The 25,926-nt window shown below is 38.0% G+C and overlaps 1 protein-coding gene across 1 annotated transcript; it reads right to left on the reverse strand.

Moving 5' to 3' along the window:
* Positions 1-2,792: 2,792 nt before the first annotated feature.
* LOC145115313 (branched-chain amino acid aminotransferase 2, chloroplastic-like) lies at positions 2,793-7,383 on the reverse strand. Its single transcript, XM_079051584.1, has 10 exons — positions 7,182-7,383; positions 6,919-7,004; positions 6,115-6,289; positions 5,853-6,029; positions 5,623-5,754; positions 5,112-5,210; positions 4,615-4,731; positions 3,985-4,080; positions 3,168-3,280; positions 2,793-3,082 (listed from the first exon to the last, which is right to left on the reverse strand). Exons 1-10 carry the CDS (start codon positions 7,308-7,310, stop codon positions 2,965-2,967), a joined length of 1,242 nt encoding a protein of 413 aa, XP_078907710.1. The 5' UTR covers positions 7,311-7,383; the 3' UTR covers positions 2,793-2,964.
* Positions 7,384-25,926: the final 18,543 nt, after the last annotated feature.

Here is a 25,926-nt window from a genome sequence, read left to right on the forward strand (position 1 = left end):
TAATGAAGCCCTAATTGACCTAAAAACCTAACAAATGGACTAATTGGGTTGTGACTGGATTGGAAACCCTAATTAGGGTTTAGAAAACCCTAATTAGGGTTTAGAAAACCCTAATTTTGTATATGTTAATTTGGAATTGTCGGGACCCGCAAGTTTGGACCATTGGATTGGAATCATGAATTAATCCCGATCACACCGTATGATTTACCTAGTAGAATGATGGACTTAATGGATTAAGGCCTTAATGGGTTAAGTAAGAACACTTAACCCTAATCGTCATTTTATGTGAAAAATCCTAATTGGGTTTGGATTCTTATTGGGCCATTTCTTGGACTAACTTGCTGTGGGCCTTCGTGGACCAAATGGGAACAAGTTTGTGGACTAAGAAAATTACTGGGCTTTAGGATAAGGCACGCTGGAAAGGCTTGGGTCCAATTTGGAAAATTAGGCCATAATTGGGCCTTGATGATTATAAGATATTGGACCATCGGAATGCCAAATGTTTGGACTATAATAAATGAGTGGGCCTTAAGATAAGCCCATGTAGATTTTTGGGCTCAATTTGGAAACTTGGGCCATATGTTGGGCCTTGGTTGATTATTGGGCTTTTGGGCCTTTAGAGTGTGAGTTGGGCCTTGGTTTTGAATCAAGCTAGGTTGGGGGTAAAGTAGCCTTTTACCCCAAGCATGGACTTATGGTTATGTATTGGAACCCAATTATTAATTGGGTGTTGTTTTGATGTTGACAGTTCGGGAATCTGTCAACCAGCAGCTAGAGTTTTATCCGCGGGACTTCGACAGTGTGAGGTGAGTCTCCTCACCATACCAATGGGTCGAAGGCAAATATGCTAGTTGATTGTGTGATATGTGGTATGCTAATTGATTATATGGTATGTGATATGCTAGTTGTCTTTGTGATACTTGCATGGAAGACCTCAGGGGGTTCCCGGGGCACTTAGGTGTAAGCCCTTGGAGGGTTTCCACGACATCCTAGGTAAAGACCTCGGGGGGTTCCCGAGGCACTAGGGTTTAAGATCTTGGAGGGTTTCCATGGCATCCTTAGTTAATACCATGTGTGGGTTCCCATGGCATTGGGCTAAGACCATATGGGGGTTCCCATGGCACCCGGTGTAAGACCCTGGAGGGTTTCCAGGGCATCCTTATATGTTTGCATGTCTAGCTCATATGTTTGTATGTATGGTTTGATTGGTAGTTAGTGAAGACCATGTGGGGGTTCCCATGGCAGTGGGTTAAGACCCTGAAGGATTTCCAGGGCACCCGGAGTAAGACCATGGAGGGTTTCCAGGTCATCCCTATATGTTATATGCATGACTTGTGTAGTGGATACGGTTTATGTGACTATGTGTGTAAGACTCTGGAGGGTTTCCACGACATCCTATGCATGGCTTATATTGCTTATGTGGTTGATATGGTTTATGTAGTTGTTATAGCTAATATGGATTATGTGGATTGGGTGGGGTATGCTCTGGGGAACTCACTAAGCTTCGTGCTTACAGTTTTGTTTATGGTTTCAGGTATCATTGTTTTGGAAAAGAAGGGCTCAGCTTGATCGCAGCACACACACCCGTGTTTTCCGCATTATGTGATTTTGGGATGAACTATGATAAATGTTTTTAATTAGCAATGTTTTTGGAATACTTGGATTAAAAGATATCTGTGTTTTGACTATAATAAAAATGAAATTTTACCATTGATTTTTGGGTCGTTACAGTCCACCATACTTAAACATGGCATTGTCTGAGTATGGTCGTCTGTCTACCATACTTAGGCATGCTGAGTATGGTCGTATGTCGACCATACATTTCTAGTCCACCATACTTAAGCTTGATTTAGTCCACCATACTTAAATATGGTATGGTCTTTTTGTTGTATCGATATGTTCTATTATCATCTAGTTCTTTTTTCAACAACGTATAAATACATTTAAATGAAAAAAGAACATTAAAATAGTTTTTAATGTATAAAAATATATTAATATGTTGTTCATATATATTTATTATATTTATATGTATTGTTTACGTATAATACGTTTTTCTATGTATTTATTTAATAATATTAATAATAACAAATTTAAAAAATAATATTTTTATTTGAGTTTTCAATAAAATAATAAAAATAAAAATAAAATAATTTTTTTTAGAAAAGTCTCAATATTTTGGATCAGTTTAAGAAAGTCTCAATATTTTTAATCAGTTTACAAAATAATGTGTTACCGGCTGAACCCGAAAGAAGTGGTTAGAATGTAACATTTTACCAGTTTTAGATTTTTTTTATAAAAAAAAAAAAAAAAAAAAAAAAAAAAAAAAAAAAAGTTAATTTGGAATTATTTTGTAAATTGGCTCAAAGAATTGGGACTTTTTTTTGGAAATTTCTCTTTTTCTTAAATATTTACTATTAAAGCTCATTTCATTTCCTATAAACAAAACAAAAGACAACTTTTTTTTTTTGACAGATTCCAAATCTTTAACATTCCAGTTCTATCATATTCAAAAAAGGATCCTTGGACAAATTTCATAAATACAATTACCTACTATTGCAATTTCTTTGTCCATTGCTTCCCAAACCCTAATATATTCCAATTCCTTTTATAAATTTCATTCCTTCTAAAAGACCATTAACTAATATATTCCAATTCCTTTTATAAATTTCATTCCTTCTAAAAAGACCATTAACAAAGGAAACAATGATAAGAAAGACTATCGAAAATTGTACTTGAAAAACCTAACTATCATTTTGCATGAAAAAAGAATAAACAACAATGAAGAATATAAATGTGCCAAAACTTGAGTTTCCATTGTTGCCATCATCATCATCAATAAACACTTAAAATTGTACAACATCCATCAAAGAGCATCATCTACTTTCATTCACTACTACAGATAATGACAGAAAGCTAAAAGAAATAAAAAATAAATTAAAAAAAAAAAAAAACAGATGAAAGGAGTCACTTGAGTTCCACCACCCAACCCATCTTGTCCTCGGTCAGACCCATCTGTAGCTGGGTCAGTGCGGTGTAGAGTTGTTGTGACACAAGTCCTACGCCACTGCTCCCATACGACACACTGCAATTCAATTGATAATTATAACAATTTAGTGGTGGAAATAATAATAACTGGTTTTAATTTTGACCAAGAGTTGACCGACCACCTTTTGCCAAGATAAGTTATGCTGCCAACAGGGGATACGACGACTGCAGTTCCAGTACAAAAAACCTCATCCGCATCAAGCAACTCATCTACAGTCACTGCTTTTTCCTCAACCTGCAGAATATTTATTAAGGGTTAAAAAAGATAGTTAGTTAAAGAAACAAATCATTCTAACTATGATGATTTAGGCAGTAGGCTCAATCTGATTTGATTTTGTTTCTTTTTATTTATTTATTCCACAGCACCCAACAAAATACAACAATCATTTCATTTCACAACTCATATCTCCATCAACACTTGCAAGCTGACTGACATATATGGAATTCTATGTCACCATTTCTACATACCCAGTCTTCTACTTGCAATGCCACGTCATCAATGTTATGTTATTTGGCTTCCATACATTATACAATTACAATTAAAAAACATTAATATATATATATATATATATATATATATATATATATATATATGTTTTTTAATTGTATAATACTAAAATAGAATGCTTGGTTTATGATAAAATTAAAATAACAAAGTTTTTATAATAAACATATTAACAGTTTAACAGAAATACTTTGATAATTCAAATTTATAAATTTTAATGTCTACAGTGTTTAAAGGTTTCTTTTATACTTTTATTAGATGAATTGTTTTTTATTACTAAATAATATGTTTTATTAGTAAACTAACAAATTATTATATTAACGTTAAGATATGAATGAATAATATGAAATATAAATTATAAAGTAGTTAATGTTTTATTAGTAAACTAACAAATTTTGGTATTACATTGGCATAGAATGTGAAAAGAAGAGTACCTGGAATCCTTGGGTAAGAGCCACATCGATTATGCTCTTTCGTGTAATACCAGGAAGGATGGTTCCTTTTATGGCAGGAGTAGATATAATGTTGCCCTGTTATGGTTATGTTATGTAAACACAAATATCAATATCAATCACACATACTTTTACTCAAAAATGAAATACCCTTTTTTTTTACTAACCTATTAACGACTCTATTCTTGTTCAAGACTAAAACAAAATAATCCCTGCCCTTCATATAAAACTTAAATAAATGCCCATATCCTTTTGTATATATATATATATATATATATATATATATATATATATATATATATATATATATATATATATAACTTAATTAAGGTATTTGAATATTAGTTAGTATCTAAAATGCCCCTAAATAAAAACAAATACATGAATCTTCAGGAAATTTTGTAATGATTTACTAAAGAGGAAGACGGTTAACTTGACCTAGAAGTTATTTATCATGCAACAATCTATTACCAAAAAATAACATTATGCAAACTAAAAGCTTAAACCAGAAGAAAAAAAACACACAGAAGATATGAATTAAAATATTAACTAGATAAGAAACAGAACTAGGAAGAAAATAAAACATAGGTGACAAAGATGATGTTGATATACCTTTACAACGAACACATTACAAGAAGAAACCTCTTCCAAGTACTTCTTGTGCACACTATCAAGATACAAAACATCAGAATATCCTTTTGCTTTTGCAGCACTTTGAGCCTTAAGAACCTACAAAACATATTAGTAGAACATAAAAAATTAGTTAAGGGGTGTGCAAAATAACTGAAGCCGCACCAAAAAAACAACCATTTGTTTTATAAAAACTATAGGATAAGTTTAAGCATTTGGTTTAAATCTGGAAATAAAGACCAAAGCATATCATATCACTTCCTTTTTGTAACTTGTAACATATGTTAAGTTCCTTGATTAATTATATCAGGTATTTCGAGTCTTCATTTCATTCCAGTTTTATATATATATATATATATATATATATATATATATATATATATATATATATATATATATAAGTTGCTAGAATGTATTTTGCTATTGCCTACTATATAGTGTGAAATCAAATAAAGATGCAGAGCTAAGGTTAAGGTTACCGCAGCATAGTTTCCTATAGTCTTTACACCTCCAGTACCCCCAGGTGTTGCTCGATGCATTTCGGTCTCAACAATCAAGTTTATTGGTGACAAACCTTCCTGCCATCAGATATAATAATACAGAATATCAATAACATGAAAGCAAAGCAACTCTTATATAATACTAGGAAGTAGGAAGAGAGACTGCAAAGTTGAAATCATGATTGAAGAGCTTTCAAGTTTCAACAGATGAGATGAATCTAGCATTTCATCAAAGCATGCATATAATATATATATATATATATATATATATATATATATATATATATATATATAGGCCATGACCTGGAACTGATAAACTCTAATCACTAATGTAAGCAAAAAAAAAAAAAAAAAAAAAAATCAAATGACTGGTGCCATAGTTGGTTAGAGATTACATTTACAGCACAAACTTACTCATCATTGATAAATCTCAAATCTGAATGTGATGTGTGTATTCAAGAGATAGGAGGAATAAGGGTAAAGTGTAAACCTTGAAATAGTTACCAACAGGAGAAACATAAATCAGAAAAGTATACTCAGGAGCTGGTGCAAGACCAAGTACACTTCCACTTCCCATAAGCAATGGCCTTATGTATAGTGAACCTTTACCAGGAGGTGGTATCTAACAAAAAAAAAAAAAAAAAAAACCACCGTTGTCATTCAAAGTCATAAATAAAAAAAAAGTAAAAAATAAATAGATATATTTAGTTAGTTACAAACCCATCTTTCATTTGCCAATACTGTGGCCTTAACGGCTTCAACAAACTGAGCAACAGAAGGAGAAGGCATGCACATTCGCTCCGCCCCCATCATCATCCTTGTCCCATTTTCTTGAGGGCGAAACAGTAAAATATTACCATCTGCCTTCCGATATGCTTTCAGACCTTCAAATAACCCCTGAGGGAAACTTGGGTGTTTTAATACAAATTATAATTGTTTCCAATAAATAAAGCACATCAGATTCATAACCAAGAAATGACACCTGTCCATAGTTAAGAACTCCAGCTGATGGGCTGATCTCAATGTTCCCAAAGGGCACTAATTCCCCTTCACAGAAACTCTCACTTCGCGAGCATTTCATGGTGTACATATAATCAGTATGCACCAGTCCAAATCCAAGTGAATCCCAATCAACCTCAACCGATTCATTTTCAGTGCTGAATTAAACAACACCACTTAATAACATTTAAACAACTACTCCTACTCTTAGTATGCTTAAATTAAAGAGATACAAAAATAAAAATAAAAAAATGAAGACATGAGACTCTATTATATTTATTTAAATTAAGAGATAGATATGGAAGGAACAAGAGACTCTACTATAATCTAGTATTGTTAATAACTAATAAGTTATAACCACCCAGCACTTCTTATGAAAGGTACTAATGAATGTAGTAACTATTTATTTTGGTATAATGTGTCTCATGAGGTAGCTACTACTTTAAATTTCAATAGGTTCACAATATTTAGTAGGTCTCATACATAGCAGCTGATCCGTGTGTTCTAACAACTTTTCAGACAACAAACCTTTGTACATAGATATAAGAAAAGTAGGGTAAAATTCACAGTTTTATTAAACAGTTTCACTTCAAATAAGTACAGAATCAAATCATCTGCTGTTGACAGCTGGGGAGGGCTTTGATAGCTTTGTGTCCTTAGCGAGTGTAACCTTTTATAACCTAATGTCCTTTATATGTTCAATCAACATGGCGTAATTACGTATAAGAAATAAAACGGCCTGAATTGATAAAAAAAAATAATAATAATAATAACAGGGAGCAGCTACCTGATTGTCGTGCCAATTCGAAAAGCAGATGCATTCAGACTGCCGAAAGCAGTTCTTAGACAAGGAAAGCGCACCTGAACTGGAAGCTGCGTCCGTCATAGTCAAGAAAAATTAAAGTTCATTAGGAGCTATAATAGTAAAACCCAAAAGAATGACATTGTCGTAAGTAACATCATCAGCTGTGCATTTGATAGATTACTAGGATTGTCATTATAGAAGTTTGCAAACAAAAACTCAAACATGACAAGACATTACAAAATTACCTTTTTGAGAGTACGTGACGAAAAGAGATGAGTAGGATTCCGAAATGGGGATAGAAGGGTGCCATCGGCGGCGTTTCTGTGAGGAAGGCGACCGGTGGTGGCGTTTGAGAAGCAGGCGGCGCTCTCCATCTCTCTCTCTCGGTGACTACTGCGAGTCTTTGACCGTCAAGAGTACTAATCTGCCCTATTACAAAATTAATCCAACACAAGAAAAACTGAAAAAATGAATATTTTATTTTTTTGGTCAGCAGAAGCAGGCGCTCGCTAGCAGCCTCGCATGCTAACACGCTAACAAAAGGGAACACTCTTTAACACTTGTCAAGTCGATCTTATTTATTATTTTTTTTTTTTTACTATTTAGGCCGGTCACGCTCAACCCATCGAAAAAGTATAAGAATTTGTAAATTTTTTTTTTTGGATCGCCTCCAACGACTTCAAAAATGAATTGACCAATCAAAGTCTTCGTCTTCATCTGTCTTCCGCCTCACGTCACACGCAAACCACCCACCCCTGGGGCGGTGTTCACGTATGGGGGAGGCGTGCCACCTCAGCCCAAGACGCGTGAAATTCCTCCCATACCGGTTAACCTTATCACCTAATCTTAACATAAGAAACACTCTTAACACTATGTCAAATAGTCATCTTATCCTAGCACGTTATTTTTCTTCTTTTTATAATTTAATTAAATTACTTTAATTTAATATAGAAATACTTTTTATACATAAATATTAAACAAATTTTATTTTTTTAAACCACAAAAAATTAATATAATATCAATTATATTTTATAAAACACAAACATTTCATATTAAATTAAAAAAGTTACAATAAATTAAAACTTAAAATACCTAAAAACATGATTTAATAATTCAAACCACGACAAACATGATGATGTATTGATTGAGATTGGTTGTGGTAAAATCTCATTAATTTAGAAGAGAACATATTAAATTGAAACATTTGCAGAACCATTGTGAGAAAATAGTAGCTAGTGGAATAATAAATTGGTTGATCAAATGATGGTTGATAACATGGTGTGATGGAAGGTTTGGTGATTGAGTGTTTGGAGGTGGAAGGTTTACTCATAGAAGGTTTGAAGTTTTCTTTTTGTTGGTTCTTGGGGTTTTCATTGTTTGAGATGAAGACATTTTTTCTTAGTGAATTGAGAGAGTTTGTGAGAGAGATATATGATATTTTGTGTGAGTAAATTGTTGAGAGCGTGGTTTGAATTATAGTAGTTGAATTTTTATAATTTTATTTTTATTAAAAAACTTTTTTTTGTGAAAGTAGTGAAATTGTAATTAAAAATTTTGAATTTTATTATAAAAAAACCTTTTTTTATTAACTGAGATAATAAAAGTTAGTGGAAAATAAATGGGGGATTAAATTTGGGCGGTCAAAGTATTTGCAATCCGGTCAAAGTCATTTGCACCAATCACATTCTTCCAATCCTTTCTTTTTCTTCTCGCCATGGAGTTGACGAGCATCCCCTAGCGAGCGCTAGGGGGTGATGTTCTCTTCCTCTTAGCGAGCGTAGCAACCCAGTAGCGAGCCCCCATTCCGTTCATGTAACACTCATTTTTCTAGGACGAATCGAATTAGGGTTTCAATGAGTCAAAAGGCTGGATTTTGGAGAAAAAGGATCCTCACGACGTGAGACGTAAAGGCTCACGGCGTGAGATGGGTTGCATGAAGATTTTGTCTGGGACCGAGCTCACGATGTGAGCAATAAGAGCTCACGACATGATGAGCAGTGCAGCCCAAGCCCATGATCTTTTAGGGTTTCCTTCGTATTTAAGAATCTCTAACCTCATTTGAGGGTTTCTTATCAGCCCCAAACCCTCTTTCACCTTAGAAAAACCCTAGTGCCCATCCTTGCTTGATTTTTGGTGGTTTTAGAGCTTTTCTTAGATTGGAAGGAGGAAAGAAGAAGAAAAAGGTGGTCTTCTGTTGTGACTTGCAAGGAATTGTCATCAACATCACCTTACATTGTTCTGGACCATTGTAAGTGATAAAGCTCCTACCTTTATGGTTATATAAGGCTAGATCTAAGTTTTGTCCCACTTTTCTTCTTGATTGAGCATGTTGAATGAATGGAAACCATAAAGTTGGCAACTTTATGGGCTATAAGGGCCTTAAGAGTGTCTTGGAGTTCCAATATAGGGAATGGTTGAGTTTTGGAGCATTGCATGAAAGTTGGATGTCTTTTCTTCAGCTTTGGACCTAAATGAGATCTAGACATGTATTTGATATATATGTCTTAAAAGCATCGAATTTCTTGTGTATTAAGAAGTTATAAGACCCTATGGAAAGTTAGAGTGCAAGGCTTAATGGATTAAGGAGTTAAAAGATGGATGTTTTGCTTCAGACTGTTCTCACGACGTGAGACATGGGGGTCTCACAACATGAGGGATGAGTGACCCCGTTTCTGGTTATCTTATTGGATCTCACGACGTGAGTGAAGGGTTCTCACAACGTGAGGGCAGTTCCGTTGACTTTTCTTGACTGAGTTGGCCAGGGTGAGTCGTGATGAGTTGGAATCAGACTGAGTGAGATCTCACGATGTGACTAAGGATTGGTCACGACGTGAGAATGGGCAAGTTGACTGTGACTTTGACCGTTGACTTTTGACTTGGTTTGACTTGTGGGTCAAGATTCTATTTTTAGAAGGTAGACTTACGGTTTACCTTGTGTGGATTGATAGGAGGTGTCGAGCACCCGTCTTTTCGCAGGAGACCAGTTAGTTGAAGCCGACTTTGTGTAATGTCGGCCTATTGGCTTATGTTATATAGGAAAACCAGGGGTGGCCTTTGGCATTTGTATGAAAGACCCGGAGGTGGCTCCTGGCAAATTGTATGCAAGACTAGGGATCGGAGGCCATGAGTGGACTAATCTGATTGAACTTCCCAGTTTGGGCCTAAGGAGTTGGGGTTGGGCCTTTGTGGGCCTAGTTTGGATTTGGGCCTTAGAGGGCCTAGTTGGTAGTTGGGCTTTAGTGGGACCAATGGGCTTGGTCCTTGGGTCATCAGAGAATTATTATTATTGGACCAGGAATCGTTGGGCTTTTGGGTAAGGCCTGTTGGGTATTATTGTGTTGCGTCATGGGCTTGTTTTGTATGTCCGGATTGGGCCTGTCCATCCGTGATTATCTAGTAGGGTTATACTATAAATAGTGCATGCATGTATGCATTAAAAAAGTGTCACACCCCCGAACCAAACGGCGGAAACGTCCGAGGGCTCGCATGACTTAAATTGAATATCATCACAATGGATATAAATGAATCATAACATAAACATCACCATGCATCAATACATTACAACTGATATTGTTCACATCCAGTACATTGTTTTAAATATTACACATCCATAACATAAATTGTTTAAGAGTTTTCAAAACATAGCTTCCTAACATACTTGATATTACCCTGCAGCTTACCTGTTACCTGAGAATACAAGTTATTTTGAAAAACGTCAACATATGAAATGTTGGTGAGTTCATAAGCAGGGTTGTGATAAAAATGATTTGTGTAGTTTATAAAACCCAGAAAATCCGATATTTTCTGAAAAGACAATTGTTTATCAAAGTGTGAAGATCCATAAGTTGATGCATGAATGATTTCAAAACGTGTATAAATGGGAAGTTTTGTATTATAGTTATAGAAAAATACAAGCGAGTGGTGCTGATTTCCTCGAAAAACCCGATGTTTTCCGATAACATAAAATATAATTGTTGTCAGATTGTTATACCGTCACACGAGTGGTTTTGATTACTTTTCCTTGATTACTCGGATAGTATTGGATTTATTTAATTATGTGAGTCGTTATAACTATGCATAATAATGACTAGTTCGTCTGTCTTGGCATCCTAATGTACGCCGGAATTGATCTTAAGATTTTGTCACCCTAGACTGGCCGAGTCTAACTGTAGCGAACAGCTGAGGTGTGGGGGAGTCACCCCCGTATAGATCTATACACAAACTCTCGCTCTCCTTCCAGGAGACTTTGATTATAACTACAGACTACGAACGACCCTTAGAGGTGTCGCCCGTTATTACTCACTTAATCCAAACAAAATTGATTATTGTTGATTAACGACCTGGATTTGTTTACTTTGATTTCAAATAAGCCTAACAGACACGGAGAAGAGGAATACATGGTCCTGCCAATTACGCGTGTTATTTAAGGTTGTTGGTTATACGAAGGACACATTGGCCCATTTCATATTTGATTAAATTTGGACCTTACTAGCAATGCTAACGGGCCACCAAGGCCCAATAGCACATATAAGCCATTGAGGGTCCCTTAAACATGTAATTGGGTCACAAGAGGCTCAATAGACATGTGTTATTATCGTCGAACCCAAAAGTCACGTTAATGGGTCACAAAGGCCCATGAAGCATGATTAAGATCTTTCAAGTCCAACTATTTGAATATTTACGTGTTTTAGGTATAATATAAGGGTCAGAAGTTTGATTGAAAAATTGTTAAAATCTCAACAGCACGAAACTTGTCGGTTGTTTATAACGATAATTGAAAATATATGTATATTTTTCCTTCTATTTTCATAATTTGTAATGTGGTATTCTTTTTAACCCAAATGTCTTAAAACCAAAATAATTGACTCAAAATATTGATTTGACCCATTCAACCCTTTCTTTAATAAAAATGACAATTTTAGTCCCTTACATAAAGAAAAGACATTTTAGGCCCTTAACTCATTTTCTTGACATTTTTTACCATAGACTTGTTTAAATAAAGGTTTTTAGCTCAAAATTTACTCTTTGGCAGTTTCAGCCCCTCCAATACAAAATTTTCAGTTAAAACCCAATCTTTTCGCAACTTTTACATTTTTGGCCTAAATTCCAAAAACTTTACATTTTTGATCCTTTTTGGAAAAGAAAAGCATTTAAACCCTTGAAATAGTTTTGTTTACTCCTTTTTCCCCCTTTTTTGAGAATTGTACCCTTTCAGTCCCTTGAAAATCATAATTTTTGCAAATTTTGGGCCTATGGGCCGAAAAGCCCAAAAATTAGCCCATTAAGCTACAAATTACATTTCTAGTCCTTTAAAGAGTATAATATTCATAAAAACATTTATTTTTACTGTATTGGCTCTTTTGGTCCTTAAGAAAATCGTGAATGACAATTTTTAAACCCAACTTTTGTTTATTTGACAATTATAGCCCAAAAATGGGTTTTATGTTGCAATATGTTTATTATAATCTTAGAGGGTAATTTTCTTGACTTGTTTAGTGTAGTATATCTTAGATCATGTTTGTTTTCCTTCTTGTGCCATAGATCTCGAGATTTCTTCCCTTTTTGTTACATATTTGCCACATAAACACATAAAATTACACATACATGCATGAAATCACACATAACATACACATACACATAGATCTACACATTTTACTTGTATTCTCCCCCATAAAACTTGTAAAAACCGAAAATAGAGGGGTATGAACTCACCTTTTCTTGTGGATCTCGGTTTTGAAGAAATGGAAGAAGTTTGATGCTATTATCGGCCCTAGAAAGCTTTCTTGGGTTGCTTTCGAACTTATGGAGGTTTTCTAAGAGTATGATCACAAAAATGCTTAGAATGAATGATCTTATCACAAGGATGAAGTTATACAACTTAGATGTGTAAGGACTTACCAAGGAAGGAGTGAGTTTTTGGTGGAAATCTCCTTGATCCTCCTTAGATCTTCGAAAATTTGTGAAGAAGAAGGAACTTTTCTAGAGAGAGTTTTGTTTGCAAAAGATGGATGAAATGTGTATGTATGTTGGGTGTCTTCGGCCGAGGATAGAAAGGAGAGGGAAGAGAGAGAGATGATAGGATGGTTGCATGGAGGTATGTGATGTTGCTTGGAAGTCTATGGTGTAATAAGGAGGTGGCTAACCCTCCTTATTCCATGAATTTCTATTTTTTTTTGTTTTCTTCTTTGGGCCGAGAAAGAGGAAAGAAAGAAAAGAATTTGGGCCTTTTGTGCTTAAATCCATATTATGAGCCCAATTTGATAATTTTCGGCCCAATTGGTCTTTGGAGATGGTTCACGGCCCAAAACAATCAAGGTATGAGTTTTATGGACCTTTAGAGCTAATTAAGTTTGTTATGGTCCAATAAGAATATTTTATTTCATTCTAGGTCCATTATGGCCCAAAATGTTAAAATAAATGAAAGTGGGTTCAATTAGAGCCCATATAAGAGTTCTAAGCCCAAAATAGTCAAATTGGAAGCTTATTGGTCCATTAGGCCCAATAAGAAAATCCTAGTCCATAATGGACTTAAACCGGGATTTCTAGGGTTTCCAATTCTTTGTTGACTATTTGAAGTGCTTGTATAGAGTGTTTGATGGAAATTTTGTTGTTATTGAATAAGCATCATACATGCTTTCACATTTTGGTTCACAAATGTTATCATTGTTGTTGTTACGAAGTATCAAAATTCCTAGTTGTGACATCATCCCCCCGTAAGTGGGAATTTCGTCCCAAAATTCTTTTTAAAACTAGATTCGAGAATGCTAGAATAGATGAGGGTACTTCTGCTTCATTTGGTCTTCGCGTTCTCATGTGAATTCTGGTCCGCGTCTCGCGTTCCATCGAACTTTCACAATCGGAATGCGACTTTGCTTAGTACGCTTCACTTCCCTGTCCATGATTTTAACTGGTTCCTCGATGAACAGAAGATTCTCGTTGATTTCGATTTCATCTAAGGGAATGACGAGAGTCTCGTCGGATAAGAACTTCTTTAAGTTGGAAACATGGAACACGGGGTGTACACTGTTGAGCTCAGCGGGTAGCTGCAGTCTATAAGCCACTGGACCTATTCGGGCAAGAATCTCGAAGGGGCCAATGTATCGAGGGTTTAGTTTTCCCCGCTTCCCAAAACGAATCACCCCTTTCCAGGGAGAGACCTTTAATAACACCCTATCCCCGACTCTAAATTCCAAGGGCTTTCGCCGCTTATCGGCGTAGCTCTTTTGTCTGTCTCGTGATGATTGCAGTCGGGCCCTGATCTGAATTATCTTCTCGGTCGTCTCGCGTATGATTTCTGGTCCCGTTAGTGCATTGTCTGATGTTTGTCCTTTTGCTAACTGAGTGTCCCCTACCTTAGCCCAACACAACGGTGATCTACATTTACGCCCATACAATGCCTCGAAAGGAGCAACTTTGATGCTTGAGTGGTAACTGTTGTTGTACGAGAATTCGATCAGAGGCAAGTAGGTATCCCACGACCTTCCAAAGTCTATCACACATGCGCGAAGCATGTCCTCTAACGTTTGAATGGTTCGCTCGCTTTGACCATCCGTTTGCGGGTGGTAGGCAGTGCTCATGTCAAGTTGTGTTCCCATAGCCTTCTGAAGCGATTGCCAAAAGCGTGAAGTAAACCTACTATCCCTATCTGAGATGATAGATATTGGCACTCCGTGGAGTCTCACGATTTCCTTGATATAGATCCTTGTCAGACGTTCCATCTTGTATGATTCTTTTATTGGCAGGAAATGAGCGGATTTTGTTAATCTGTCAACTATTACCCATATGGTATCCAAACCATCAGTCGACTTGGGTAGTTTGGTCACAAAGTCCATAGTAATCCTTTCCCATTTCCACTCGGGAATTACTGGTTGCTGTAGTAATCCCGAGGGCTTTTGATATTCCATCTTTACTTTAGCACATGTGAGGCACTTGCTAACGTAAGTGGCAATTTCTGCCTTCATGTTAGGCCACCAATAATGTTGCTTGATATCCAAGTACATTTTATCTGAACCCGGATGGATGGAGTATCGTGTCTTGTGGGCTTCATTCATGACTACTTCTCTGAATCCCCCAAGTTTAGGGACCCAAATGCGGTTCATGAAGTAATATGCTCCGTCCTCCTTCACTTCGAAATTCTTTTCCATTCCACGTAACGCTTCGCTCGTTCTGTTTTCTGCCTTTATGGCATCCGACTGGGCTGCTCTAATTTGCGAGGTCAGGTGGGATTGGATGGTTATGGAGAGAGTCTTCAAACGACGATTCGAGTAATCCTTCCGACTCAAGGCATCAGCTACTACGTTAGCTTTACCAGGGTGGTACTTGATTTCGCACTCGTAATCGTTCAGCAGTTCAACCCATCTTCGTTGCCTCATGTTTAACTCCTTTTGATTTAAGATGTGATGGAGGCTCTTGTGGTCGGTGAAAATGGTGCACTTGGTACCATAAAGGTAGTGCCTCCAAATCTTCAGGGCGAAGACCACAGCTCCTAATTCCAGATCATGGGTGGTATAATTCACCTCATGTGTCTTTAGTTGTCGGGACGCATAAGCTATCACCTTTCCACGCTGCATGAGTACACAGCCTAAACCCTGATTCGACGCATCACAGTAAACTACAAAGTCTTCTGTTCCTTCTGGTAGTGATAGTACCGGTGCACTGCAGAGTGCTTGCTTCAGAGTTCGGAATGCAGCTTCTTGGTTATCCGTCCATTTGAAAGGGTACGCCCTTTTGCGTAAGCAAGGTAAGTGGCTTGGCTGTTTTGGAGAAGTTCTGAATGAACCTCCTGTAGTAGCCTGCGAGACCTAAGAATTGACGAATTTCGGTGGGTGTTGTTGGGATCGCCCATCCTTCAACGGCCTTGACTTTAGAAGGATCCACATGTATCCCTTCCTGGCTAACAACATGACCCAAAAAGTTCACACTACGGAGCCAGAACTCACACTTAGAGAGTTTTGCGTATAACTTTTCGGTTCGCAGGGTTTCTAGGATTTGTCGGAGGTGTCGGCCGTGTTCCTCTTTGCTTCGAGAATAGACTAGGATATCGTCGATGAAAACGATGACAAAGTTGTCAAGGAATGGTCGGCAAATTCGATTCATTATGTTCATGAATGCGGCAGGGGCATTCGTTAGACCGAAGGGCATTACGACAAATTCATAATGTCCATAACGAGTTTGGAAGGCGGTTTTGGGGATATCCTCTTCCCAGACTTTGAGTTGGTGGTATCCGGATCGCAGGTCTATCTTAGAGAAGTAACTTGCTCCTTGGAGTTGGTCAAATAGATCGTCGATTCGCGGAAGTGGATAGCAATTTTTGATAGTGAGCTTATTAAGTTCCCTGTAGTCAATACACATCCTGAAGGTACCGTCTTTCTTCTTAACAAAGAGAACCGGAGCTCCCCAAGGTGAGAAACTGGGTCGGATGAATCCTTTGTCCAAAAGTTCGCCGAGTTGACTGGACAACTCTTGCATCTCCGCAGGAGCCAATCTGTAGGGCGATTTGGCGATGGGAGTAGCTCCTGGCACTAGATCAATTCGGAACTTGACTTGTCTTTCTGGGGGTATCCCCGGAAGATCTTCCGGAAAGACATCCGGGAAATCGCAAGCCACAGGGATGTTTTGAATATTGATCTCTTCTTTGGACTTATCCACTATATGAGCTAGAAACGTCAAGTCCTTCTTTCGTAGATACTTCTGTGCCTTAATGCACGAGATAAGACGAAGGTTCATGCTGGGTTTGTCTCCGTATATAATTAGGGTTTCGTGATTTGGGAGGTGAAGGCGAACGGCCTTCTCGTGACACATAATTTCAGCATGGTGGGGGCTTAACCAGTCCATGCCGATAATCACATCAAAAATCCTAATGGAAACATGCATTAAGTTTATTTGAAGGACGTGATGATTTAAGGTCAGGGTACATCCGATGTAGATTTCCCCAGTGGATTCTGTTTTCCCATTAGCCATTTCCACCGTAAAGGTTTCATTAAGCTTCTGGGGTTGTTGTTTTAACAAGTGTTTGAATTTATTACTCACAAAACTGCGTTCTGCCCCGGTATCAAATAGGATGCATGCATAAGTGTGGTTTAGGAGAAACGTACCGGTAACAACAACGGGATCCTGAACCGCTTCTCCCTAACCCATAGTTAGCACTCTTCATGTTCCTCCATTCCTAGGGTTGTTGATGTTGGGGCAGTTTCGACGGATATGCCCAGTCTTTCCACATCCATAGCAGGTGGGGCTTGATCCTGCATTATTGCGGCTATTGTTGGTGTTGTTGTTGTTGTTGCGGTTGTTGTTGTTTCCTTGTTGCTGGTTCTGGGGAGGATAGGTCCTGCAATACCTTGCCGTGTGACCCTTCCGATTGCAACTGGTACAATGCATATCTCTGCATTCGCCATTATGATGAAGACTGCATTTGTTGCACTTTGGGAGATTCCCGGAATACTGCCTAGGGGCACTTGGATTAGCTGAGGCTGGAGCATGTGGTGTGGAGGGTACTTGGGTGGTTGCAGCATTGACTGTCACTGTTTGTTGTTTCTTTGACGACTCTGAGCCTTGTCGCCCTTTTCTCTTGTTGTTCTTTCCCTTCTTGTTGTCACTCTCCTTCTTGCCTTCAGTTTCCACTGGCTTATCGCCCTTCTTGTTGTTGTGGTCGTACAGTTTCTTGGCCAACCTCTTGGCACTGTCGAAGGTTTCAGGATTTGCAGCTATTACATTTCCTTGAATTGGGGAGGTTAATCCCCAGATGAATCGTTCGATTTTCTTTCCCTCTGAAGTGATCATGCCAGGGCACAACAGTGACAGTTCGCTAAACCTTGATATGTATGCATCTATATCAGAATTTCGGACGGTGAGATTCCACAGCTCTTGCTCCATTTTCTGAATGTCGCCTCGTGGGCAGTACTCGGCCATCAGCATTTCTTTCAGCTCCGCCCACGGCATAGCGTTGGCTACGGGGAGAGTCATGGCCTCTACATGTCCATTCCACCAGGTGAGAGCCTGGTCAACAAATGTGCATGTGGCGAACTTCACTTTCACCTCTTCGGGGCATTCACATATCTCAAATACTGATTCCACCTTTTCCATCCATCTCTTTAGGGTTATCATTCCACCCGTGCCATTAAAGGTTTGTGGCTTGGCGTTGGTGAAGTCCTTGTAGGAGCATGTCTTGGTAGGTCCTTGATTTATTCCGTTGTTCGAACTTCCAGCCCCTTGTCCATTGACTCCACCATTGTTCCCTTGGTGGATTTGGGCCATGGCCGCAGTAACCGCAGCAGATACAGCTGCTTGGAATGCAGCTGAGTTGACTTCGGGTGTGGTTGGTCCAGGGTTTCCACGGGTTGGTCGTTGGGGCATCTTTCTGTCATGGAACGGAAAGATGTTGAGTGCCTATGATTTTTGTGAGATTGTGGTCCTATAAACTAGGTGTATTGCATGAACTTAAGTAGTTTCATAAATTAGCATACAATCATGGATACATTACACATAGCAGATCACAACATCACAATAGAACACCTAAAATTTTCCATTAATATTATCCGCACTTTGTTACATGAAAATTTTCTCGAAAGAGCATACATAAGTGGTGCAAGTTCGGCAGCGTAACGACTCTATGAGTAGTGTAATCACTTAAACATAGAGTCGATGATACATAGCATAGATCATATAAGCATAATACTAAGGATAGATATGACTAGTCCTAACACTCTAAGGAGCGCTCGCCGGCGGTAGTAAGGTCATATACCGAAGTGTTGTGCCAACAACTGGGCCATCTCAGTCATTTCTCCAATGACTTCATCTCTTTCCTGTCCAGCTTGCACCGCTCGTGCTTCCATGGCGAATAGCTGTTGCCGCAGAGCAGCAATCTCAGCTTCCGGAGAGCGATTCTCCCTCGCGGGATTCCCTGGTGGGGCGGGGTGGTCCTGCTGCATCTCGCTGGTAGGTGATGTGGCAGAATTTTTGCCTGAGTCTTGTTCTTCATCCATGTCGTCGTCAGTACCATCAAACTCGTAGTCTGTGTCCGTGTATTCGTCGGGCCCAATGCCGTGTGCTCCCCCTTGATCTCCCTCGGGTTCGTCCTCGGTCATCCCGTGGGCCACTAAGACTTGATGAAACTGAATGCCCTGGTGTTCTCCTTCCATGATGACTGAGAGTAGGTATATGAGTAAACTATTATTACTCCTAATATGTTTTAGTTATTATGTAATTTGAGTTGGTGTTCTCTTCTTGGTAACAAGGGGTATGTTTTTAGGTTTACCGTCCATCGAGGTTTTTACCGGGGCATGTATTAGTTGTACTTCGGAGAAAATGTAGTTGATCAGGTTACATTCACCCCTTAATACAACCATGAACAGTCCCGACTTAACCGAGATGTCAGTATTATCTTATTTGATTTGGTATTATGTTCTTTTTCCTATATCGCACAAGTAAGGATGTTTTTATCGTTGTGTTTTATTTTGTTTTGTTCAGAGTTGTTTTAGTCCCTCTTTGGTTTATAGTTGCATATCAATGTGTGGTTAGATATGCCAGTTCACTATAAACAGAGCTCTGATACCAACCTGTCACACCCCCGAACCAGACGGCGGAAACGTCCGAGGGCTCGCGTGACTTAAATTGAATATCATCACAATGGATATAAATGAATCATAACATAAACATCACCATGCATCAATACATTACAATTGATATTGTTCACATCCAGTACATTGTTTTAAATATTACACATCCATAACATAAATTGTTTAAGAGTTTTCAAAACATAGCTTCCTAACATACTTGATATTACCCTGCAGCTTACCTGTTACCTGAGAATACAAGTTATTTTGAAAAACGTCAACATATGAAATGTTGGTGAGTTCATAAGCAGGGTTGTGATAAAAATGATCCGCGTAGTTTATAAAACCCAGAAAATCCGATATTTTCTGAAAAGACAATTGTTTACCAAAGTGTGAAGATCCATAAGTTGATGCATGAATGATTTCAAAACGTGTGTAGATGGGAAGTTTTGTATTATAGTTATAGAAAAATACAGGCGAGTGGTGCTGATTTCCTTGAAAAACCCGATGTTTTCCGATAACATAAAATATAATTGTTGTCAGATTGTTATACCGCCACACGAGTGGTTTTGATTACTTTTCCTTGATTACTTGGATAGTATTGGATTTATTTAATTATGTGAGTCGTTATAACCATGCATAATAATGACTAGTTCGTCTGTCTTGGCGTCCTAATGTACGCCGGAATTGATCTTAAGATTTTGTCACCCTAGACTGGCCGAGTCTAACTATAGCGAACAGCTGAGGTGTGGGGGAGTCACCCCCGTATAGATCTATACACAAACTCTCGCTCTCCTTCCAGGAGACTTTGATTATAACTACAGACTACGAACGACCCTTAGATCTTTCAAGTCCAACTATTTGAATATTTACGTGTTTTAGGTATAATATAAGGGTCGGAAGTTTGATTGAAAAATTGTTAAAATCTCAACAGCACGAAACTTGTCGGTTGTTTATAACGATAATTGAAAATATATGTATATTTTTCCTTCTATTTTCATAATTTGTAATGTGGTATTCTTTTTAACCCAAATGTCTTAAAACCAAAATAATTGACTCAAAATATTGATTTGACCCATTCAACCCTTTCTTTAATAAAAATGACAATTTTAGTCCCTTACATAAAGAAAAGACATTTTAGGCCCTTAACTCATTTTCTTGACATTTTTTACCATAGACTTGTTTAAATAAAGGTTTTTAGCTCAAAATTTACTCTTTGGCAGTTTCAGCCCCTCCAATACAAAATTTTCAGTTAAAACCCAATCTTTTCGCAACTTTTACATTTTTGGCCTAAATTCCAAAAACTTTACATTTTGATCCTTTTTGGAAAAGAAAAACATTTAAACCCTTGAAATAGTTTTGTTTACTCCTTTTTCCCCCTGTTTTGAGAATTGTACCCTTTCAGTCCCTTGAAAATCATAATTTTTTGCAAATCTTGGGCCTATGGGCCGAAAAGCCCAAAAATTAGCCCATTAAGCTACAAATTACATTTCTAGTCCTTTAAAGAGTATAATATTCATAAAAACATTTATTTTTACTGTATTGGCTCTTTTGGTCCTTAAGAAAATCGTGAATGACAATTTTTAAACCCAACTTTTGTTTATTTGACAATTATAGCCCAAAAATGGGTTTTATGTTGCAATATGTTTATTATAATCTTAGAGGGTAATTTTCTTGACTTGTTTAGTGTAGTATATCTTAGATCATGTTTGTTTTCCTTCTTGTGCCATAGATCTCGAGATTTCTTCCCTTTTTGTTACATATTTGCCACATAAACACATAAAATTACACATACATGCATGAAATCACACATAACATACACATACACATAGATCTACACATTTTACTTGTATTCTCCCCCATAAAACTTGTAAAAACCGAAAATAGAGGGGTATGAACTCACCTTTTCTTGTGGATCTCGGTTTTGAAGAAATGGAAGAAGTTTGATGCTATTCTCGGCCCTAGAAAGCTTTCTTGGGTTGCTTTCGAACTTATGGAGGTTTTCTAAGAGTATGATCACAAAAATGCTTAGAATGAATGATCTTATAACAAGGATGAAGTTATACAACTTAGATGTGTAAGGACTTACCAAGGAAGGAGTGAGTTTTTGGTGGAAATCTCCTTGATCCTCCTTAGATCTTCGAAAATTTGTGAAGAAGAAGGAACTTTTCTAGAGAGAGTTTTGTTTGCAAAAGATGGATGAAATGTGTATGTGTGTTGGGTGTCTTCGGCCGAGGATAGAAAGGAGAGGGAAGAGAGAGAGATGATAGGATGGTTGCATGGAGGTATGTGATGTTGCTTGGAAGTCTATGGTGTAATAAGGAGGTGGCTAACCCTCCTTATTCCATGAATTTCTATTTTTTTTTGTTTTCTTCTTTGGGCCGAGAAAGAGGAAAGAAAGAAAAGAATTTGGGCCTTTTGTGCTTAAATCCATATTATGAGCCCAATTTGAGCCTTGCAATCTGACACTTTTCGGTTAGTCGGTTCATGCACGACGGCCAAAGAAATCTGGGATAGGTTGAAAGAACTTTACTCAACCGATGAAGATCTAGAACACTCTATTCAAACCTTGCTGCTCTCAGAATTTGGAGTTTTCGAACAGAAACCAGAAGAAAAACTGATACAAACTTTCGATCGGTTCAATCATCTCCTAAGTAAGATGATCAAACATGGAATAGAAAGAAAGCTGATCGCGCAGAAGGTAACCTTCATGAACGGTCTGAGACCAGAATAGATGGTTGTGGTTTCAACAGTAAAAGCACATGAACAATTTAAATCTTACTCACTAGCGAAACTTGTGGGAATACTCAAGTCCCATGAGAATGTGGTAACCAAGGAGGCGAAGGTAGTTTCGGGAGTAGGATCGTTGGCCCTTGTCTCAAAAGGAAAAAGTACTGCAGAAGAAGAAGAGGAGTCGGATATGTCTGAGTGTGACCTTACAAGCGAAGAATATGCTATGATGGTCACCAATCCAAAGAAGTTTGCACGAAGAAAATTTCCTGTCAATAAGAACCGAAACTGGCAGGGAAGTTACAGTTCTGAGAAGGTGAAGGATGAAGCGAAGAATTCTTCTCAAAAGAATGAAGACAAGAAGGAGAGCAAGCTTGCAGGAGACTCAGGGTTCGACTGCAATTACTGTCACGGCAAGAACCACTTTGCCAAAGATTGCATGCTGAGGAAAATGGCTGAGAAAAGAGATGGTGAAGACGATGAGGCGTACTACATGCGCAAGTTGGAAGAGATCAAGAAAAAGAAGTCAACTAACAGTTCTATGAATGCCTTGATTGTGCAGGAGAATGCAGATGAAGATGAGTTCGGTGGAATTGAAGTTTGGTCAACCGATTCTGAGGATGAAGAGGTGAGAAAGCCAACTCATGGAAGAGCTTATGTAGCAAAGGAAGCAGGTTCGGCTGGAAGATGTTTGATGGTCACAGCAGGTGGATCAACCGAAAGTGCCAGGAAGGAACCGAACCTAATTGAGGATAAGTGCTTTGCAGCCAAGCCCGTGAGCGAGAAGATCGACGACTGTGATCGGCTGATCAAAAAGGTACAATCCATCCTTGAATCACTAAAAGTTCCAGTAACAAATTATGGAGAAGAATTAAACGAATTAAAATTTAAATTTTCTAACTTAAGTGGAAGTCTCATGCAAACTCGCTTAGCGAATTCTAACCTAACTGACCAACTCAGCAGGGTGTCTTCAAAAAGTGAGGAGAGAAGGATGTGGATTGAGCTGAAGGAGGCGGAGTTAAATAGGGCTAGGGATGAAAGTACTTATTTACAACGAGACAATCTAACGTTTTTAAAACAAAGGAATGTTTTTTGTTTAATTGCTAAGCGCTTATATACTAATATTGCTCAATTGCATTTAAGTTGTGAGATAGGGAAAAAGATTCATAAGATGATCTTACCCTTCCTTGAATTTAAGGAGGATGAGGTCATTGCTGAGTGTGAATCAATAGTGTCCTCAGAAGAGACATCCATTCATTACAAAATCGGATTGGACAAGATAGAGACCTTCATTGACTCTAAGGAACATAAATGTATGCTCAAAAATCTTTTAGATGAAAATGATAGGTTAAAAATAAAGTCTGAAACTATTCAATCATTTGACTCGTCTAACGCCAAATTAATTTCAGAAAATAAAATGAACTTAGAAAATACGTCTGAATTTGATGAGGAAAGTGAGATGAGCGAAATCTCTGTAGAAGACGTAGTTGATTTCTCTGAGTTTATGAAGAGCGAAACCGAGAATGAGAAACCCCTCATATCTGAAAATTCGGTTGAATTCGCTCGCCTGTCAAAAGACAAGCCACAGAAACTCAAAGAGAAAGCTATGGTTTATCAAAAGGTTCAAACTGTGCCGAATCAGGTCTATGCTGTTACAGGAGTCACTGCAAGACAAACAGCAGAATTGAAAATCCTGGTCGACGAAGACAATGCTGAAGGATGCGATGATTACTTCTGGTCAGCCCCTATTGACAATGCAGACGAAACCATAGGCTTATCTGAGCAAACTTCATGGAGGGTTAAAGGAAGATACGTGGCTAAACCCATCAACAAACCCTCGAGTTTCGACAAACCAAGCACAAGTGGAACAAAAGAAATCTCTGAAGAACCAATGAAAGAACCGATTGTTCCAACTAAGACAACCGAAACTCAAAAGGAGAAGCCAAAGGCTAGCTTCAATATCCACAAATCTCAGAAGGAGTTAGCCGAACAGAAACGCCAAAGAAATCAAAGATACATGAAAAATCTGAATGAGCGAAAACGTCATTGGCAATCTCAAAATACCAACTACGTACCTCATAAGAAAGAATCAATTGACAAAGGAAAGGAAAAGCTAAAAGGAAAAGAAAATTTCAGTCCAAATTCCTACTATTCCAAATCTCAGAACCGAACATCTACTTTCGGCTCCAAAACTAGCGCGCATAACCGAATGTCTAGTTTCGGTCCAAACGACAAGGCTAACAACCGAACGTCTACTTTCGGTTCCAACACCGGAATTCAGAACCGAAAGTCAAGCTTCGGTCCCAAGTCTAGTTTCGGTCCTTCCAACTCCCAAAGCAAATCAAATTCAGTGAAGGACATCAAAGGAAAGGGAAAGCTTGATACTGATTCTAATTTCAATGATAAGAAAAAGTCAGCTAACCCTAGGATTCAGAAGAAAACACCAAAACCATCTAACAACACACCATCAAAAACACCAAAAATTAAACAAGATAAAACCAAAATCAAGGTGTACACAATCAAAAGAAAAGATCAATCAACTCTAATAAAAAGAACTTATTTGGTTGATATTTCTATTGCAATTCCTTTTTCTGTGAAAGACTCACCAGGACCCAAGAAACTTTGGGTTCCTAAATCTGCTTGAATTTGCAGGTGATTAGTGACGAGCAGTTCAATGATGAACGGTATATAGACAGTGGCTGCTCGCGTCACATGACAGGAAGGAAGGAAGAGCTGAGGGAGTTTCGGTCCCTAAAGGATGGTGGATGTGTGAAGTATGGCAATAACTCATATGGCACAATCAAAGGATATGGAATGATAACCAATGGAGACTTCTCGATTCGAAAAGTAGCGTATGTGGAGGGATTGCAGCATAACCTCATCAGTGTGTCACAATTAGTTGTGGGAACAGGTTTGAAGGTTTCATTTGATGAAGAGGGCTCATAAATAATTGAGAAGCAATCTAAAAAGGTTATGTTGAAGTCTGAACGCAAGGGAGAGATGTTTCCTTTAAATCTCAACCCAATTCGAGGAAAACCAGCAATATGTCTGCTATCAAAGGCGAACACTGATGAAAGCTGGTTGTGGCATCGACGTCTATTGCACCTGAACTTCAAAGACATTAATAAGTTGGTGCTTGGTGATCATGTTTGAGGCCTTCCTCTTCTCAAATTTGATAAGGAACATCTATGTGTAGCGTGTGAGATGGGCAAACAAAGCAGAAAGAGCCATCCCACACGAATCAATACAAAGATTGTTGAAGCTCTTGAACTTCTGCACATTGACTAGTGGACCTTCGACTATCGAAAGCTTCGGTGGTAGTAAGTTCATTCTTGTAATAGTAGATGATTTTTCACGCTTCACCTGGGTTTTCTTTCTTAAACAGAAATCAGATGCAACTCCCAAGTTGAAGACATTCATCAAGCAAGTGGAAGTGCAGCTGCGAAGGACAGTGAGGAATATCAGAAGTGATAATGGGCTGGAATTCAAGAATAAAGATTTTAAGGATTTTCTGGCTGACAAGGGGATATCTCACAACTTTTCGGCCCCTTATACTCCACAACAGAATGGGATTGTTGAAAGACGAAACCGCTCTTTATGTGAAGCAGCCACGACCATGCTAAGCTTCGCTTCTCTTCCACTGTACTTCTGGGCTGATGCTGTTGCAACCGCTTGTTACACTCAGAACCGAACCTTGCTCAACAAAAGA

The sequence above is a fragment of the Lactuca virosa genome, chromosome 5 (genome assembly GCF_052849685.1).
Source record: "Lactuca virosa cultivar CGN04683 chromosome 5, Lactuca_virosa_CGN04683_v6, whole genome shotgun sequence".
Lineage (NCBI taxonomy): Eukaryota > Viridiplantae > Streptophyta > Magnoliopsida > Asterales > Asteraceae > Lactuca > Lactuca virosa.